The sequence below is a fragment of the Cupressus sempervirens genome, chromosome 8, assembly GCF_028749045.1.
Source record: "Cupressus sempervirens isolate cs-2001-9-10 chromosome 8, ASM2874904v1, whole genome shotgun sequence".
NCBI classification, from domain to species: domain Eukaryota; kingdom Viridiplantae; phylum Streptophyta; class Pinopsida; order Cupressales; family Cupressaceae; genus Cupressus; species Cupressus sempervirens.
In genome coordinates, this window is record NC_143125.1 from 272,601,671 (window position 1) to 272,619,033 (window position 17,363).

The 17,363-nt window shown below is 34.0% G+C and overlaps 1 protein-coding gene across 2 annotated transcripts in view; it reads left to right on the forward strand.

Moving 5' to 3' along the window:
- The first annotated feature begins 12,811 nt into the window (after positions 1–12,811).
- PFT1 (phytochrome and flowering time regulatory protein (PFT1)) overlaps positions 12,812–17,363 on the forward strand; it is a 107,561-nt gene continuing 103,009 nt past the window's right edge. The window contains exons 1-2 of one of the 2 annotated variants that reach the window (XM_089797434.1): positions 12,812–13,244; positions 14,219–14,249. In XM_089797434.1, coding sequence (XP_089653560.1) covers positions 13,129–13,244; positions 14,219–14,249 — 147 coding nt within the window. In that variant the 5' untranslated portion in view covers positions 12,812–13,128. The remainder of the gene's footprint in view (positions 13,245–14,218; positions 14,250–17,363) is intronic. The other variant, XM_089797433.1, reaches the window with a different exon arrangement.

Sequence of the window (17,363 nt, forward strand, 5' to 3'; positions counted from 1 at the left end):
TCACACATGCATTTAGACATGATAAAATAACTAGATCTATCATCATTCACAAAAATAATTCATGAAGATGCATATTCAAGTAGGCTTAACCACATAGAGAATAAGAGTGCTAAATTGCATACACTTTATTGCATAAAATATCAACCTATAACACAAATTATAATGTGGTTTATATAGGCAAGCCTCCACAAAGATAAGATTTTTGAAGGTAGGGTTTTTCCCATGCAAAAAATGTATAAAATAATGTATTTTTTAATCTAATTATATGCAAAACTAAGTCCTAATGTGAAGCTAACTAGGTCTGCATTTTTTTTTCATTAATTTAATGTGCATGGAACTCTACATGTGATGATATCGACAAAATAAGATGAAGAGAAGAAGAAGATGTTTTAGCTAATATAGACTTTGAACTCACACTCCAATAAACTCCAATAGCCTCTAAAAATATAACCCTTCATCACATTAATGGCATCATGTAGTTAACTTCCAACAAATTCATAAAATGCAAAATTACAATTAGAAACCTTCTAAATTAAGAATTGTCAATAAAATTAGGAAAACTCATGATGGTGCATGAGATTGTAAAAAGTTGACATAAGATTTGACAGAGCTATGGAGTGAAAATTTGTGGACCTTCAAAATTGCACACCTATGGAGTTGCAGACTTGATAGGGCCAAAATTGACAAAAAACTCTCGAAGTCTGAAAGTAAAGAAAAAAATAATAAGGTTTATTTTTTCATTGCTCTAGAATGACTCCTAGGTACTCTGATTTGAACATTTCCATAAACCCCATGACACCAAAGGAATTTGGCATGCCAAGTGCTTTTAATTCATCCTCCATTTTATGGAAAAATACATAAATCTCCTTACGTGTCCCCTCAAAACTCTATATATTTAATTATCCAACTTCTTTAATTCTTCCTTGGCCTTAAATAGTCTTCTTAGGTCATCCTTAGAGGATATGGTCTCCAATAAGGCATGAAAATTTTGCACCACCATTTGACTAGGCATATATCCCTTTTGGATTCATCCCTAAAGATTTTTGGACTTGTTTTGCTAAATAGTTTGATGACCTAAAAAATTGTTTCTTTCATTCTCCCTAATATCTTAGATTTTCAAAAACATCTTTATCATCTTTTTTCTCATAGACCCAGTCTTCAATATCCATTCAAACTTATCAAGTTTGGCCCCATCAAAAAATGGTTATAACTATTCTTCTTCATTTTACATAATGTCGACCTCATAGTTTTCTAGTCATGTGTTTGATCAAATATATTGTTATGACCTTCAACCATGTTCACCAATTTACCCTCATTATAAGAAATGGAGCATAATAGCCTCACTATTTCATCTATACACTCACCATTTATCTCTTCAAAAATTTGTCTCCATCTATACCATGCATCTAGAAAATATTACTATGTGTAGGGGTTGGGGTTCACTTTTCAAGCACAACCTTTAATGTTACCTTTGGCTTAGTAGGGTCAATGAGACCCACTATCTTAGTCACAAAACCTTTTAATACCTCATTTTGTTTTCTAATGGACTAGATCTTAGCTCTATCCTTATCAACGTATGGAAACAAATGTCTCACTCCAATTATAGTTAATCCTTTCTCTCATTCTCTAGTGGGTGTTCTAAGGTCAATCTTATAATCTTCTAGGGTTAAGTTAAATACATGCCCTTATGTTGGAGGCATGACTACCGATTCTTTCTAGTTTCCCTACTGATCTCTAGTTACAAATGCCATCTTCTAAGGATCTATTGTAATGACTGGCACTTGGAATGTCTTTCCTATTGTAATTACATCCACCTCCTCAATTATAGTGTATGTTCTTTTCCTTGGAAAATCACCTTGGTCAAGACTATGATATGATTATTTGGCTTCTCCAATGAAGTGAGAGAAATTGTATCATCTTATTTCCCTTTATTATCCCTTTGATTTGAAGTCACCTCAACTTGCCATTGTTCTATCATTGATACTGATACATTCTTTGTTTTCTTGGGTGGAGAAGGTTGTTCGAGTATACTTGACACTTGAGCTTCTAATGGAACCTTTGTGTCTAGTCTATTACTCACCTCCTCTTTATCTATTGTTTGATCTTTGTTAGTTTAGGAGGCAAAGGTAGAACTACCTCTTCTTTCTCTAGAGGAGTAGGTGGTGTTGGAATATATGTCTTGCTAGGAGGTGAAAGAGGCATTTCCTATTATTTCTCAGGAGGAGGTTGGGGTTTCTCTACAAAATAAAATATTATGGGATTTGTCACCCTTAGACTCCTCTATAGATTGTTCTTCCCTTGTCTCTCCTTCCTCAACCTCAATTTTGGATCCTTCTATAAGTGGATTCACCATAGAGACACTACCCTCTACTTCTACTTATTGCTCAAGTATAAAATTAAAATCCTCTAGTTTTGACACATTAGCATCCCACTCATTCAAGGCATTACCCTCATTATGGTTTGTTGATTCATCGATTTGCATGGGCTACTCTTAAGTGGTAGGGGAAATTTGAGTTTGACTCTTTCTTCTATTCTCCTCATTGGAAGCTACTCAGGCTCAAGTTCTCTTGAGAAAATGTACATTATCCTCTAGATCATGTTCATCTTTTCAGTGGAAACATTCAATTTAGGGGATGGAATAGTGTTGAACACAATTGATGTTGATTTTAAGTATGTGAACCTAATTGGGCAACTGATGGATTGGTAAATGATAGTATAATGTTGGTTTTATTATTTTATATGATTTCATGAAATGGTAAGATGATGTTCAAGAAAGTTATTTTGGTCAGTAAAAGAAGGAATAAAATTAGCAAGTGAGAAGATAGGGAATTAGTAAGTTACACCGAGCTATAAATGGTGGTCAATAAATGAAGATGAAGAAAGGAAAAGCAAGAAAGTCAAGTGTTAACCAAGAAAATTTTGTAATTTAAAAAGCTTAGTTACCCAACGATTTTTTGTGTTGACTAAGTGCAATATTAACTAAGTAATGGAGATATTTGGCGAAGGAAGAACACTTTTTCGGTAAAAGAAGAATAATTTGTGAAAGATTGAGTAAAGGATGACATCAAGTGAATATTTGGACTATTGTATAAGATTCTTAGATAAGGATGAAGTCAACTACAAAGATCAACAAATGGAAATAATAAGGAAAGATTTGATTGTGAAGATTTGAGATGTAATCTGAGATCTAAGAAAACTTCAAGTTCCATGGTCAAAATACAACTGCAAAGATTCAAAAAAATTTGAACTAGTGCCAAATTAATTGTATCTAAGTTGGTTAATGATCATGTGAATGAGAGGAATTCATGACAACCATAATGAATGAGATAAAGCATAAAAAATTGTCTATATAAGGAAGAGGCCAGAATGAAAATGTTGTTGGTCCATTTGCTTATCAAGTTGGTGGTAAAGTTGTTGAAGGAGTTAATATCGAGCATATCTAGAGTACACATTAAAGTGGAATGAAGAGTTGGTGTGATGGACAGTCAGTAATGAATGATATGAGTGGAATGGAGATTTGAGCAAGCAAGTGGTAGTTACATATTTATCAAAATATATCCCTAATACTCTGTAACCATTGTAGCAAAAATATCTTATCCGATATCACTTCATAAGAGTGAATTATTTTTGGGTGACAATTCCCAAGTGGTTTTTGTAGGATTTGAGCAATACAAATCCACAAAACTCGAAGAACACATGCATGCAAGAACCTATCACAGTGAAGAAAAGATAAAGAAGAGGCAAGGGTTTTGCTTTAAGAATATAAATAAATAAATTGTCAAACTAAAAAGATGAGATGAAATTTACAATTGATCAATCCTTATAGAAGGAGATAGAAAACCTAAAAGGGAAACCCTAAGAGGTAAAATAACATTTAATAATTACTAATTTATTATTAAATGGAAATGCAAGTGCATAAAGGAAAGTCTTAAGAAGGGAGTAAAGGTGATTTAATAAATAAAATGAAATTAACCCTTTACTCTAATAGTTTTTACCCTAACCGGGTTTCCACATTAAAAATACTAGTGTTAATATGAGCATGGATGTTTTGAATGCTATTTCTTATTTGCATGTTAAATTTGTCATTATTGTTGTAATTTAGTTAATGAAGTTGATACTCGGTAGGAAGCACAAATCTTTTTACTGGTATAAGGTTGATTAAGTTTATTATATTTATTGAGTAGAATTGTCGATAAGTATATGTTGTTAAAATTTGGTGAATTATTTAAAGTGGCCTAAGGATAATTGATTCACCTCCCTCTCAGTTATCTAACAATTGGCATAAAAGAAAATGTTCTTTGAGGAACAAGTATGGAAGACTTAATCTAGATATCCAAAGATGTATAAGAGAGAGGTAGAAAAGTTGAACACAAAGAACTTTCCATTATGGCAAAGCAGGATGGGGTTGTATCTTTCTAGAATTGGAGATCACACATTATATTACCTGGATAATCAATACACACTACCACCTCTTGGACCTATACAAATGAGAGAAAAGATATAACACACTCTCAGATGATAGAGATTTCATCTTCCCTAACTGATGTTGACTGTGATGATATCAAAGATTTTGTTGTTGCTAAGGAGATGTGGGACAAACTTACAGTTGTTCATAGAGGAGATCAAAATGTGCAAAGAGATGCTCAATGGTAAAATGGAAGCACTTTAATAGGATGTATTCCTCCACTTTACAAGGTACCAAGCCATTCAAATATGTGAGTAGAGGAAAAGAGGGGGATTTCCAAGTACGATTCCACTTATGATTTGAGTTAGATTAGATAGGATCCCAAGGAAGAAGGGTGCTAATACTAAATCCAAGTTGTAAAGAGGAATGCAATACCAATAAATACACTCTCTGAGGCCCTTTGATAGGATAATGTGAATGTGAAAGTGAATTGATTGCTTAGGAAATGTAAATCTAGATATTATGCAAATACAACGAGCCAAATTAAGATGTAAATCTAGGGTAAATATATGAAATGAAATAGAAAAAACTCACCTTGAAATATGTAGAGCAAGGTGTATTTTTGCTCAATAACTTTATGCTGTGAAATTTTTTTGAAATTCCATTTGTGCATCTTGAAATGAAATGGCTAAAGAAGCAAAACCTATATATCTCCCTGCAATCTGAGACTAAAGGACTAGGTCGACATGGAAGGACATCTTACAACTAGGTTGATGTAGTCTGTGATTTTGAAACCAATGATTCCAGAAAGCTTGCAAACTCTAGGTTCAAAATCTACAAGTCCTTTTGCTCCCAACCTATAAATCAACATAGAAAAGAAAGATTTAGGGGTTGGGGATTGATGAGGACTTACCTTGGTCAAGCCCTAGGTTAAGTAATTAACTATAACTAAGAAATGTAAATGTAAAGAATTATAAAGAAGAAGATAAATTTTAGGATTCAACTTGTCTGTGTGTATGTAATGTAGATCTTGAATTAGGGATGTAGGATATTTCCACACTTTGCAATGGATCCATCATAACTTTGTCATTGTGCCGTGGATATGGATATGTGTCAATAAAGAGGATGAATTCTTTAATCTTGATCTCCTCCCTTGATGGCCAAAAATATGCTGGATCTTCAAGAGGAAACACTCACAAAGGATTCTCCACTACTAGATAATATCTCCTTGCTTGAACACTTGAAAATGATTGAATGCTTGAACTCCTTTAATGCAAAAGACTAAAAATATTCACTAGAGAGTAGATCTTGGATGAATGAATTATCTTGAATGTGCATGATATGAAAATGAACCCTCCAAGTCACCTTATTTATGAGTTTTTGAGTAGGGAAATAATATAGGCTGATTGCATAATGATCATAAACTAATTAAACCCCCAAGAACTTTTGGGCCCCAAGATTTGGAATTGCTAAGGACTAGGTTTACCTAATCTAGGACTATGTCGACCTAGGAGGACTAGGTCAACCTGGACTAGGAGGATAGGTCCTAGGTGCCATAGAAAGCCAGGGAAGATAACAAAGAGATAAGGTGGAAAGATGGAAGAGAGAAGAGGAAAAGGAGGAAAAGAAGAGCAAGCATGAGCATATCCATGGTTCAAAGAGGGAATCATGGAGAGAAGGGAGCTCAATGGTCTTAAAAGGCAACTGCATCCATTTTAAGATGGTACATTAAACCCCTACTCTAGTAGGAATATGAGTTTCCTCAAACTCATAGTAAAGTAGATTAAAAGCAAAAGAGAAAATCTTCTTATGACTAAAGAGGAAAGAAATCATCAAGCCACCAACGAATTTGAGTCTTATCACATCCAAAGTCAAAATAAGAGAGATAAACACTACAAAATGAAGGGGTGTAGTTACTTTCCCAATAAGGTTTGTGTGCCTTATTCTGAACCACACAAGGAAAAAGATCAAGGAAAGAACTAGGGGAAAAAGATATCTAAAAAAGGGAATAGCATTAAATAGTCTAACACATGTGTGTGGCATTCTAGTCAACACATCAGAGATGAACCAAATGGTCTAGTAGGTGTGTGTCACATGCTAGTCATTCCATTGAGGAATTCAACTTCAAAGGAACTCCATGTCCCAAAAAGAAGAATCAAAAGGTGATCTGGGCATAAGGATGTGTGTGTCCTCATGGAATCAGGATTGGGATTCCCAGACAGTTAGTAGTCAAAAGAAGGGTAAAAAACAAGGACTAGGCCTCCCAAACTGTTAGAGTTTAGAAAGAGATCCAAAAAGAGACCAAACCCCTAGGAACTATCTAGAGTTCCTGGGAACTAAAAAGGAAAAAGAAAAAAGAGAGAGGATAAAAGGCATAAAATAACAATGCATAGATTTGGGTATACCTTTGAAATCATACCAGACACTAAGGCTAAAGTACTCCAAGCTATACACAAAACCCATATTCGTATTCCATGAAAAAAGGATGAGTGACGCAAATGCCCCCACGTTAAAGTGATTGCAAATGCCTTACCATGAATAATAACTTTAACAAAAGTGTACACACATCCATGAAAAAACATTTCTATTATGAGATGCCCCCAAGAGAAGAAACATATCAAGGGAAATGAGCACAACAAAACAAAAAGATAAGGCATAAAAGGGATCTACTAACTAAGGGGTAAGTAAGATCATATGATAATATGTAATATTATGTCAAGTATGATGATATTATCATTCCCCAAAGGAATTAGAACTACAACACAATGGAAGAAAATACACAAAAGAGAGACAAAGAAGAGTCTTTTTGGGACAATAACATGGAGACCAAAAGAATCAGTGCTACCATATCATAAACAACCAAGAAGACTAAACAAGACTATTGGTATGAACAATATCACATGCACAACACAACATAGAATGACATATAGAAGAAGAGAGATAAAAATAGAAGAATGACAAAAAATACAACATGAGAGAAACACAACACAAGAACAATCCTAGAATTTAACAGGGATCACACATTGGATATGCTTTTTCAAATTCATAAAACATTTTTGGATAAGTATAATTTAACCCCAACAGACCCTAAGTCACGAGTGACAAAAGCAAGGGGGGAAATAGAGAAAAGATACAAAAGTGAGAAATAGTATTCATGTCATATATTCAATATAGAAACCAGAAGAAGGCATGAAACATGAACAATGAAAGATCAAAGGTATGATAATGTAATATTTACTCATTTTTGAAGACATGTATATATGATGTATATAGACTGAGTCACAGTCCAAGGTGGAGTGCTATTTTGTAATTTTGAATGGAATATTCAATCATGACAAATTGTTTTTGTCACTAATGTCGAAGGGGGAGATTATTGATCTCCATGTTATGTTGACTATCAGTGTCAAACACTTAGTCATTTCCTAGGTAGAGTTGGTCAGTCAACACGACTACAATTGAGCCACTTAATGAAGGCCAAAAGATGTAAGACTTGTTCACATTTTAGTTTGTGCCAAGCAAGTCAAAGGTCATCGAGCACCTCAATTTGGATTGAGTGATAGTTTATGTGGAGTAAAGATAGAGGATGGTGAGTGAAGCAAAGTAAGTTTATGCCAAGTGAGATAGTTGCTACCAAGCATACATAAGCTAAGGGACAACATGAATATCAGTTGTCATCAAGTGCCAAGGTATTCAAGTGCTGAGTAAAAAAGTTTTGACATATGTGTTTGTGATGGCACAAACACTTATGTAAACCATTTTGGATAACTTCTATACGAGATTTTATGTTTGTAGAGACAGCTGAGGGGGTAATTATAGATTTTATCAAATGACATCAATCCCTAGGAAGATAGGGTAACCAATTAGAAAATTAAAAGGGCTAAGCGGAAAAAGGGAGAGCTCTGGATTGTTGATCATGATCTAGAACCTTCTCTAGTTGTTTATTTAAGAAAGGTACTAACCCTAAATCTATATGGAATCAAGAGTGTGAATGTGTGTGTTCAAGAAGGATCAAGAGAGAGTAAGGAGACAATTTTATGAGCGAAGGAAGGCTATGTTCGATGATCAGAAGCAGAGATCAGATAGAGCAACCTAGTAGTGAAGGGTAAAACATAGTATATCAAATAAGGATATCAAATCAAACAAGGAAAGAGAAGATTCACTATCTAGCATTAGAGTGTTAACTGAAGGATCAGGTACTAAGACATTCTAACAAGTGAATCAAGGTAAATCTCTTAACAAAGTGGTCCTAACAAGCCTATTCAAATATCCTAATATAATGCTTACTTAGTTGCGAGTTTAAATCCTTTAATCAGGGTAGACCAAATAAGTCTGTAAGCTCCTAATAGGGCAAATCCCTCACAGGGTAGGTCACCAGAAGTGGTCAAACATTGTAGCCTTAACAAGCACACTTTATTGCTATAGTAGTGAAGATTTGTGGGTGTCATCCCCAACTTGGTTTCACCTTTACCTTGGAGTGTTTATAGGTAACCAAATCTCATGTGCTATGTGTTTTCATTTGCTATCATGTTTATGGATGTGATGCACACTTAGATCTATTTCAGTACTATAGTTTATGATATAGATATGAGATAGATTTGAGGTGAACACATGCGATTTGTTATTTGTTCCAAGAAGTGAAAAGTTTTTGTAGATCCCGATTCAACCCCCCTCTCAATATCTTAGTTTCCCATTAACACTTCCAACAATATGTAGGTAATAGTTTTATTTTGAAGTCAAATATTGGATGTTAAACTAATGTCTATTCATTTTCAATTATTGATTGTTCAACTTAAGAATAATTAATTATTAAAAAAAAAGGATAGTAGTTATAAGGGGTCTGATAACTTATTGTTTTAATCATGGGTCATGGAGTGTCATAATAGAGTTGGATTTTTTAATATTTTGAGAACCAAATATATTTTATTTCTTATACTAAAAAATCTTAGATTAAAGTGCAATCAAATATAGGTTTTAGACATGTATACTCAAAAAATCTTAGATTATTTATAATTTGAAGAAAATAAGAGTATAGAGAAGGGCATCAAATGGTAGCTTTAGATTCTAAAGTGTAGTCTACACCGACTAATTATCACTCATATTCTTTGCTTTTAATTCCCTACTTCTACTAAATATCATTTATGTAGGTCAGTCAATCCTCAATCCAATCAAGATCCTTTAAATTGAATCTAACTATATCACAATCCAACATGAAAATTCATATCTCATTTGGCTTGTGAAACACGTTTTGTAAACCATTCCACATCTCATTTGTAGTCTTCTTCTTCTAGAGATGAAGATTAAGTTAAGCAAGTTAGGAACAATGTGCACCTCTGAGGTCATCATTGCTTGTCCTCTCTTTTCTAGAAAATGAAGAACTATTTCAATCTTCTACAAAATCCACCATAAAGTGTTCTTGACCATCATGACAAAAATGGTTATCTTCTTTATTGTTAGTTGAGATCTTTGCAAACGTCACAAAGCTTTGTTGTAAGATAGATTTAAAAAAAAAAAAAAACTACATACAAAGATAATATAGCTATATATGGATATACAAGTGATCTACTATACATGAGAATACACATGCCTAATTGCAAATCTATTGATAAATATGCATATCCATGTAACATGTCTCCTCACCCATTATTTTATATGAATTATTCAATGAATTATTGTTGGTTTGAGACTTACTAAATCCCCATAGATTTGCTCAAATCTACATAAAAAATTAAGTAGAAAATATTACATTAAAAATTAACAAAAATAATATATAACACTTAGCTAATAGTTTGACATTTAGATGTAGGCATTTGCTAGAGAAAATAAACTATGTTAGAGGTTGTAAAGATATGTTAGGGGCCCCAGGAAAACATATTTTTCTCAAATTTCATTTACAACATATGACAATGAGAATCAAAATAAAGATGTAGTTCTAAAGTAACTCAAGAGTGCGCCAAGAAGGCACATATAATACAAGTTTGAACACATTAAATGAATTGGAAAAGATAAATATGTTTTAACACAAGGGTGTTTACAAGTTTTAGGATCTTCAACACAACCACAAATTCTAGTAGTCCAAGGTTCATTTGTTGGTGGCTCCTAACTTTCACGAAGAGGCTAGTCACACTCCCATCATGAATGTGTAGTTAATTGTTCAAAAGCAAATCAACATTTTAGTTTTAACATTTCTATGCAGCAAAAATAACAAGAAACCTATACAAGTAATCACATAAATTCCTTGAAATACAAATTATGCAAGAATTGGACATGAAAATTAGTTTCAACAAACCCAGACCCACCCAAATTAATATTCAATACATGATGGGCATATGGAACTATACATTTAACTGGCAAATCCTAATCAAATTTTATTTAAGACCCATGAAAATAATTGAACCCATGATCAATCATACATACAATGTAACAAATATACAATTGTACACAATAACATAGTAGAGAAAAAAAGTAGTGTAACAAGCTTGAAGCTTAAAAGGATACATAAACAATATGTATGTCCGCTTGAGGACATTTGCAAAACAATTGAGTGATTCTTGATATTCCAACTTTATTTGTTACTCTTTTTGAGACCATGCATCAGGAACAACCACCAAATCCTCAATTATATAACTTAAGTAGTTAGAATCACAAAAGACATTCTTAAACATTGTCAAAAAAGTATGGAAAATGTAAAAATGAGAAATAAAAAACAAACAACCATGAAAGCTTCAAAAATAATGTTAAAGATGAGAAGGTGACAAATTGCTTGGTGACAAAATCCCTTATTAATAACCACATTTTTTATTCTTTGAGGTCTTTATGCTTCAACCTCAAATGCTATACCATGCTTATTAAGATAGCCACATTTAAAGCCCGAGAACTAAAATTTTTTCTAGTAGGAGATATGCACTAGTTTATCAAGTCCAAAACGATTTATGTAAACCAACATTTTCAACCTATTGGAAGAATCAACCTATGTTATATGGTCGAGAACTTGTCTCATCTCACCAAACCCAACAAAAGGGCATGTGCACTTTACTATCAGGCCAAAATAGATCTAAAGAAAACACTCAAAATATAATCATACTAAAAATGTACAAAATATAAACAAACTAAAAATGAACAAAATGTAAACACCCATAAAATGCAGATAATAATGCTCACTGAATGATTTGTCAAAATAAATAAACATTAGACCCACAATATTAAATGGACAAATCAATCATTCTAAATAGATGCACGTCGAAACCAAAAACTAAGCAACTCCTAACCTAGCATTGATTGGTTCGAAGTTGGTGATATTTCTCTCCATGACGCTCTTGGAATGTTGTTCACTCGAAGACAAAATTAACAAATTGGTGTTTTATCAACGACTTAAAGAGTCTTTGCATGATGAGGTAAAATTCTCAACTGCATGATAAGATGAGAAGTATGAAGAAAAAGTTTAAAGCCATATAGGTGAAGCTTATGGAGCAAAACATTGTAGAGGCCAATTTTTTTTACAAGACTCATCAATAATGCACTTTATTTAAGATTTGGAAGCAAATATGGGCAAATAACATTGATAATCACAAAAAGGATTTAAAAAACCTTAAAGAGAATGATGTTCATAATGGTGAGATTGAAAATCCAAGGGAAAACATAGTTCAAACCCCCAAGGAAATCGAAAACGAAAAATCCTACAGGAAATGAAGGGCAAATTAGAAATGAAAATTCCATAGAAATCAAAGGTGAAAATCCAAGAGAATATGCAATAATAAAGGAACAAATATGCTAAAAAATGAGCTTCAATTAGAAGAGGGAAAAGACCATGCACAATCAATAGGAAAAAAGTCACTGTACTTACAACAATGGAGTTTTTGCCAAGTTATAGAACCCCTTCTTACACCAATCTCAAGCATTCAACTTTGAAGACAAGAACTTGTCTTTATAAACAAAGGCTAAATAAAATCCATCAAACTAGGAGGTAGAAAATATAAACGACAAATTGAATTAGAAATATAGAGGATAGATGACATAATTAGAAAGTGGGAATGAAAGACAAAATTCAATATTGATAAATATTATAAAAAAATATAATATCACGAGTAGGATTGGCAATTTGGTAGAAAAAATATAATTTCGGACTTAAAGCCTATTGACTTAATTATGATAAAATTTCAAATTAATATTAAAAAACTTAATTATAAAATAATTAATAAATATTATTTTCATAATTATAACATAACAAGTTTCTAACTTAGTATTGAAAAAGAAAATCTCGAAATCTTAAATATGAAAAAACATTCGTTCTGTATTTTTAAAAATATTTTTCAAATTAGCATTTATTTTAACAAATCTTGGGAAATACAATCTAAATAATTTCTAAAATTTAAAATGCATTCTAAAATTGAAAAATGATCCACTAACACCACCACAATAATGAATGGGGAAGTAGCTAGTGTTCCCTCCGGAAAAATTGAGACGCCCGCTGGAGGCGAAGGGAAGGCTGCAAGTTGTCCATGTGAGGGTCGGCATGCACGACAGTTTAGATGGAGGAAATTGCCTTCCACGTAAATTTTCCTTAAATTTACGTTACGCAGTCGTCGAACTACCTCTATAAATATTTGCGCTCGAGCGTTGAGTGCATAAAATCCCCGCTTTCAGCGACGGCTCTTGCAAAGCACGCGGATCACCATTTGCAGACAATAATTCTGTGTAATTATATAAAATTCTGCCATTAAGTAAACATGAATACGCAGGGAAACTCAAGTCTCCACCAATTAGTACTAGTAGTCGAAGGAACTGCAGCCCTCGGCCCTTACTGGTCTCTGCTACGTTCCGAGTACATTGACAAGATTATCAGGTGATTCTTTTACTGTATCGTATTTTTCTAAATTCTTGCTCGCTTTCTCACCATATGAACTTTTTCACCTCTAAGATTAAAGAATTTTGATTTGTTACGACAGAAATTTAGTGAAGGACTTGTTTTGATTTCAAATTGCTTCAATTTGAACCTTGATGACCTAAAACTAAAGCAATCATTTCTTTTGCTTGTCCGGCGAAGATAGTCTACCAAATCAAAGTATAAATATGTCAATGGATACATGTTTACTTTTCGGAGAGCACAATTTCAACACTTTAATACGGCTCCTTAATTTTGTGGCTTCTTCTATTTAGTGTTGATGGTTTTACTGCATCAGCTAATTTCTTTGACGCTCCTACATTTTTTTGTTTGTATGAGTTAATTTTAAGTTTTGGTTAAAGTTACGTTGTAAAAGTGTGATAACTAAGGTAGTCGTCGGACCTGATTGGACTTTTTGGAGCAGAAACTCGCTATATGTCTGTGAGGGGTAAAGTCATGCCACATTTTCATTTTCACCTAGCCTTTTGTCACTTAAAGGACATGAATAGTTCTTGTCACTCTTTCATTGATCGCTTCTCAATACTTTAGTGGAGTCTATTGGATTTACTTTTCACTTTCATCGTGTTTTTCAAAATTTCAATGAGTTTAAGAAGCATGATAGTCATGGAACCTGAGTGTTTGCTTGAACGAAAACTTATTGCGAAAGGCTGCTTTGCAACGAATTCATTTGATTTTGATTAACATTATTAATCTGGGCATATTTACTGTCATATCTCTCCACGTTTAGAGGAAAATCGACTTCTAATTTTTTAAATTTTTAGTGCCAATTTTTTGCTGCCTTTGTTAGAATTCTAGCAATTTCATGACAGCTAAACTAGAATTAGACACTGATGTAATTTGGCATGCATTTCTCCTTCTTTCCTTTTTTGATTTTTCTCTATCTTAGGTCTCACTTTGGTACATTGTGCATGCAGGTCCTTTTCTGGAAATGAGCCGGGCAGTCAGGTACTTTGAAATGCTCTGTAATGAAAAATATTGTCTTTTTATGAAGTGATGCTCCCGCTGAGTGGATTTCTGGAATTTATTACTAATAGTTTTGTTGCATGCTATTGTTAGATAGTGATTTTTTCTGCTCAAATTCTGTATTTTCTTTTTAAAAATTTGTGTATCTCATCTTACAGATTTTATTTCTAAAGTAAGCGATATATGATGGAAGTAGTTTTCTATGCATAAAGATCTACTATCTGCAAGATAAGTGAATAGCACTGTGGCAGAGTGGCTCCATGGTATTGGATTGTAGGTCGTAAGAAGCATGAAATATCCTTGACTCATGGTTCAACCTTGGCTTACATTATCAAATCCATGGCATTATACTATTTTAGCTATTTTTGCATGTTTCACCACAAATAGTCATCTCACAGGACCACAGGTCATAGTATGAAAAACTAAAGCGAATTACTTTTCCTGAATCCTTTGTATCTTATATCCTCATGAGCATTTGCATAACATTGTTGTGAGACTCATATTAATCTATACAAAGCCTTTCCAATTTGCAGGCATATTGTTTTCAATCAATAAAAAAATCTTAGCATATTTTTAAATTCTTCACACATATTTCTTGGGAAGCAGATTGTATGACTCATAAACATATCATTCTAGGGTATAGGCAAGTAAAACAAATTTTCTCCTTATGTTATCAATTGTTCATGTACAATTCCGGCCATGTGGAACAAAGTACAGCTACGTTGTGTTTGTTTCTAATTACTACCTTGACATTTTCAAGAAGGCAACACTCAAGTGGATGCAATTACTGTAAGCAGTTTTTACTTTTTCAAATCAATCTGGTGCAAACTCTCTAGTAAGACCTGCACACACCACTGACAACAGAACAAATCAACTTTTTTCTTCACTGCTCAGCTCAGTCACAGAGTGAGACACAGAAAAAAGTGAACACCACCAATGCACCCAGACAATCGTAGATTAAAGTTAAACTGATTGCATGTAGCTACAGCCTATCCATTTTGAGATGCTAGCATCCTGGGGAGAGCCTGTTGCTTTTCTCCTCTTATTACTGCCTAGCATCCAGCATGGTACCCTGTAAAATTTATGTTAAGCATATTTATTCTGATCTTGGAATTCGCTTGCTGCCCTTTGAAGCAATCCACATCTAGAACTGTCAGCATCATCAAACTATTTACCCACACCACACCATCCTGGTACTCATTATTGTAATTCAGTAAATTCAGTAATGTTTTAGCCTTTTAGCTGCTGTTCTTGACACATTTGAATTTCCCTGTAGGAACTCTACCCTCAACATCCACATCAGTGTCCTATCTTAGATCCTTTTTGGCTTCCAATTACTCCGGAGCCTCTCAATTTTTTTCTTCACCAATCCAACTTCACAGAATTAATTCATTGTTGTTCAGGAATCAGTAAATGTTATAGACTAAAGGCTCTTTCACTAGCTGAGTTAGCTTCTTTTGTAAATCCATAGTGTAGGAGGATATTTCCAGATTGTGTGGTAGCCACATTTAAACTACGCACCCTGGGGACGCGTCCCCAACCCGAAAACCCAAGATTTCTGAGATAGGGATGTCCTGGGGATGCGGGGACGGGTATGGGACATCCCCCCGCTGTCCTCCATTAGGCAAAAAATGCAAGAGACATCCCCGGTACTTGGGGACTTTTGGGAGAAAAAAGGGATGACCACGGTACAGAAAGGGGACGTCCAGAAGTCCCCGACCATACTGGGGACAGCCAACTGTCCCCGTTTTTTATGAAGCTTAAAAAAATAATTTAAAGCAAAAAATATATTTTGTTTGTCCCTAGTTGGTCGTCCAGTGGGCCCCGCCCCTCCAAATGCCCTAAAAGGTAAAAATGATCACATTGTGGTTGTTTTGACATTTGTTTGGGTTTGCCTGAAGTTGGAGTGTGTTGCAGCTTGTTGGGGTTTTCATTTTGCAAGAAGAGGGTGATTTTTTTACTTCCATGGTGGCAGAGGCAGAATAGGAGCAGCAGTCTGCTTCACCTTTCTCTATTTTGTTTTCTATTTTGAACTTGAACATGATGATGAAACTTAATGGCAACCCTCTAGCCTTTGGTCATATTTAGATTTCCAGATTTTTATGTTATTTTTCATTGCTAAAATTATATTTAAATATTTTTGTTCACATATTGATATGCATATTGACAATTGAGTACCGAAATGGGTTATTATTTCCTAGATGGCATTCAAATAGTGTATGCTAAGGTTCTATAATGTTTAAATGACATGCTTTGTGCTTAGTTTCATATGAATAACATGTATATTTGCAAATTTCAATGTATATTTTAAAATTTGCCTATATATACACCCTTCCCTGTTTGCTGCCCCCCAATCCCCAAAATCGCCAAAAATATTTGTGGTCCCACCGTCCTCATCCTGGAAACTCGGGGGAACATAGCATTTAAATGCTCAAATTAAAGTTCCCAATCGTTACACTGCTTTTTCAAAAACAAAGTTCCCAATCATTACAACTCTTTTTCAAAAACATACTTCCCCAATAGAAATTTGTATTTTAAAAGAAAACCTCCTTTCAAAGATCAATTGATAATACTGAAACACAGGAAGATTTCACACTTTGCCATAGTCCTCTTGGTTCTTGTGTCAATAATACAATTAACCCATCTACAACAGATAAAAGGTTACTATTTCATTGGTGATTTTTGGGTGATCTGATTCCTCTACGCCACAGTTGAGGAAAGTTGTGGAGTGTGTGTGGGCTCCATGGATCCTCTATCTCACTTTCTCTTTGATTTTCATTCTCTATCATTTTTGGTTTTGTTTTTGTCTCTGTTGGCTTGTTACTTAGTGTAGCGTTTCAAGTGGCTTTGGACACTGTTTGCTTGGTCCCTGGGTTTTTCCAATGTGTCCAGTAAATCTAGGTGGAATTAAAAACTCTAAGTGCCCCTCCTGTGCCATCTGTCAAGCCATTGGTAGTTTCTCTAGAAACAAGCCCATGGTTCCGCTTCAGAACTGTTTTAACTACAGACAATTGGCCCCTATGATCACTGGTAAAAAAATTCTATAACATGAAAACTTTGCTTTGTGAATGATTCAAACCATCTTGATGATGCTAA